General features: G+C 30.9%; 1 protein-coding gene across 1 annotated transcript; it reads right to left on the bottom strand.

The window, feature by feature from the left end:
* Window positions 1-1,266: 1,266 nt before the first annotated feature.
* Window positions 1,267-3,045, bottom strand: LOC11431061 (auxin-responsive protein IAA33). The gene is made up of 2 exons (XM_003610066.4): window positions 2,346-3,045; window positions 1,267-1,616 (listed from the first exon to the last, which is right to left on the bottom strand). Exons 1-2 carry the CDS (start codon window positions 2,777-2,779, stop codon window positions 1,529-1,531), a joined length of 522 nt encoding a protein of 173 aa, XP_003610114.1. The 5' UTR covers window positions 2,780-3,045; the 3' UTR covers window positions 1,267-1,528.
* Between the last annotated feature and the right edge of the window lie 200 nt (window positions 3,046-3,245).

Here is a 3,245-nt window from a genome sequence, read left to right as displayed (position 1 = left end):
CAATATTTCTTTTAACATCGTAAATTTTTTTGGTAGGCTTATCCCTTGTACCTGATTTGCCATTAAAAAAACTGTGACCAGTTTCAATTCTTGGGAAATAAATGCAATTGTTTTTCTTTCTTAGTTTGTTCTTGTTACATTTGAGTCGTAAATCGTAATAGTAGGCAAACAAACTGTTTTTCTTTCTTAGTTTGTTCTTGTTATATTTGAGTCGTAAATCGTAATAATAGGCAAATAAACTGTGAGGCCTGGCCTGCATTACCCTTTGATAAATTAGGAGTAATAAAATCAAGCTCAAATATATCGGAATTTAATGGGAGTAAAAGAGAATGTGAACTTTATTTCACTCTATCATAGAATATAAAGCTGCGAGGTGTTTTATCCCGAATCTCTCATGAATTTGTACCAATTAAAACCTGTTATGGCCGGAAAAGAAGGAGGTAATGGGTGTTATTAAGGTCAAACTTTCAAGTGTGCAGTGCTATTGATTCTATTGTATGTAATCTCCTCGTGATACTATTTGTTGTTATGGTAAGCATTTTCCTGTCCAAAAAATAGAGTGATAATTACATTTCATTCTACTCTGGATTCAAACAAAGCATACCAAAAGAGGGAGTAAGAGAGAAATGAATGATTGATTTCATGTTTTTCCTTAGTTATTTCATCGTTTTGCACCCTAAATGAATGCTTGAATGAAGATCTCAGCCGATCAAGTTTCCCTTTAAATTAAAAGCTATATATCTTTCAACTTTTGCAGATACACCTTCTACAAAAAGTTTACACATGATTAAGCTCCTAACAAAAAAAAGCTTCTAACAAGCACACACTATATTTTTTTTTTAGATAAAAATCTAACAATACCTAGATTTTTTTCTTCTTCTAAAATCTATTAAAAAAAATTAAATAAATAAATAACGATTGCATATCGTGACAAAAAAATAAAAAAATAACGATTCCATATATAAATTAAAACTAGCCTTTGCATAATATTTGTAGATATCTTCTATTTTTGGTGAAACTTTTAGATACCTTCTTTCTATAGATATTTAACTTCTCCTAAACCATTCAGACACTTCGTTAACTCCCAATCTCTCCTCTAGATTCAATGTATCACTTATCATATCTCTCCCACTCTCTTGCTTATCAATGTATCTATTAGTTTTATTCTATATATACACACACACATACATAAAAGTGTCCTTTTTCAGAAAAAACAAAATACTTTTGCTGATTGTTAGTAAAAATGATGTGTGTTATACAATATCATTTTTCAGAATCAATATCCCTTTTATTCATACAAATTAAAGCACAACTTTACTTACATGTAATTTCAATTGGATTAATTAACTTACTCATAATCAACCAGCATTTCTTGCTGGCGTTATATTAGTACACCGATCTTATTACTGACCATCTTTATATAGCCAAATTATTTTAATTTACTTCATACTTTTCCTGAAAGTACAAATTAAATTAACAATCCCAAAACGATTAACCATCTTTCATGTTTTTGATGTGGTAGATAAGCTTATGCCTCTCCTGTACTTCTTGTACCTTTCCTTGAGTTCCCCTTCGCTGGAAGTATCCGAATTCTCTTTGCCACACGTACAAAATCTCTGAATGCAAACACACATAACATAACTATCAGAATAATAATAATCAATGCATGCTTATAATAATAAATAAATACAAATTATAAGCCAATTAGCTCTATTAAAAAATTGAATTTACAAAATAAAAATTAAAAACGAAAAAAAAAAATCCATCTCAAATGTAATGTTAATTGTTAAGTGTCAGCGACACAAAATTTGAAAAAGACTCTTTATATATGTTTTCAATTCTAATTTATGTTGGTAATTCAAATTTTTATTCTTCTAATAACAAATAATAGAATATAAGTTAATCAAGTGATTATGATCAAATGGTTAATGAGTTTTACCAAATGACATATCTTCAGGAGAATCTGAACTTAATTCTTGGATGGAACAACCAAACTCCAGACCTCTTTCTGATAAGAACAGGAGGGTTAACACAAAAATTAAAGTGGTTTGGATGGAACCATCAGCCACCACAATATGAAGTATTATTTTAATTTTTTTTGACAAGAATACAATCTGAAGTATTATAGTAACGTAAAATTTTCAACTATTTATATGGCATGATTTTTTTATTTTTTTTACAGGAATTATATGGCATGATTGACAACTGATTATATAGTTTTTCATTTAGAAGCTATATTTTTCTCAAGCATTTATAAACAAGCAAATTAAATAGCTCATAATAATTAATTAAGGAAGAGAGAAATTTATATATATAATTGAGAGATGAACAAGATCGATGCTTACTTCCAGGTAAGATCACCAGCAAGAAGAAGATCATTCTCCATGTCTTCATAGGCAATAACATGACCAGGAATGGCATTAGAAAGATCAAGATGATGATCACCGGCGTCGCAGTCATCCGTGCAATCGACAAACATCTGGCGGAGAGCCTTGGCCAGACTTTGGTAGCTACCGTGGTTGTGAAGGCTGATGCGTTGGCAGATCGAACGGCCCTCCAACACAACTGTCACAGCAGGAACTACACTACTAGAGACAAGATCATCATCCAGCTCAAGCCCATGTGAGAGTGTTTGAAGTTTGTTGTACTTGGTTTTTTTATTATTACTGGCATAGAAATTAGCCAAAGATGAAGAACTAGTTGAAGATGATGCACCTATGATATTTTTCTGTCTTCTATGATCTTGTTGCCATCTTTGGGGGTCAAAACTGTTCATCATGAGTATAGTTGTGCAAATTTACCAAAGAAGAGGAAATATATGTGCATGTGCAGTTGTGCACTCAAGAGTCCTAGTGCAAATGGTAATTGGATGTAACTAGTTAATTTTGAATCTAATTGTAGGTAGAAATGGATCAAAACAGAAAAGGGTTTGTTTGTGGTGTTCCTGGGGCACTATATTTGATGATACATATATATATTTGATTGATGTTGAGAAATGAAAATGTACATGTAGTAAGCACAAATGTCGGGAGTGGTCAGATAGATGTCTAGAATCCACCCCACTCTCGTGGCTTAGTTTTACTTTTTCAAGATCATATTTAATAGTATACTCAAATCCTATAACTATTACTACTAATTTTTCCCTTATAAAATATAAGTAGTAATATTTGAACAACTTTTGTGATAATTTTTTTTTTCTCTTTTTATTGATCAAAAACAATGGAAAGAGAATAACGTAAGTATTA

Source organism: Medicago truncatula, chromosome 4 (genome assembly GCF_003473485.1).
Source record: "Medicago truncatula cultivar Jemalong A17 chromosome 4, MtrunA17r5.0-ANR, whole genome shotgun sequence".
Classification (NCBI taxonomy): Eukaryota; Viridiplantae; Streptophyta; class Magnoliopsida; order Fabales; family Fabaceae; genus Medicago; species Medicago truncatula.
The sequence above is the reverse complement of the archived record's forward strand: the minus strand, read 5'-3'. Positions and strand labels throughout refer to the sequence as shown.

Coding starts and splice junctions, on each gene's coding strand:
- LOC11431061 (XM_003610066.4), bottom strand. CDS start 2,779: ATGATGAACAGTTTTGACCCCCAAAGATGGCAACAAGATCATAGAAGA. Junction 1,617..2,345: donor GCTGGTGATCTTACCTGGAA/GTAAGCATCGAT, acceptor GTTTGCATTCAG/AGATTTTGTACGTGTGGCAA.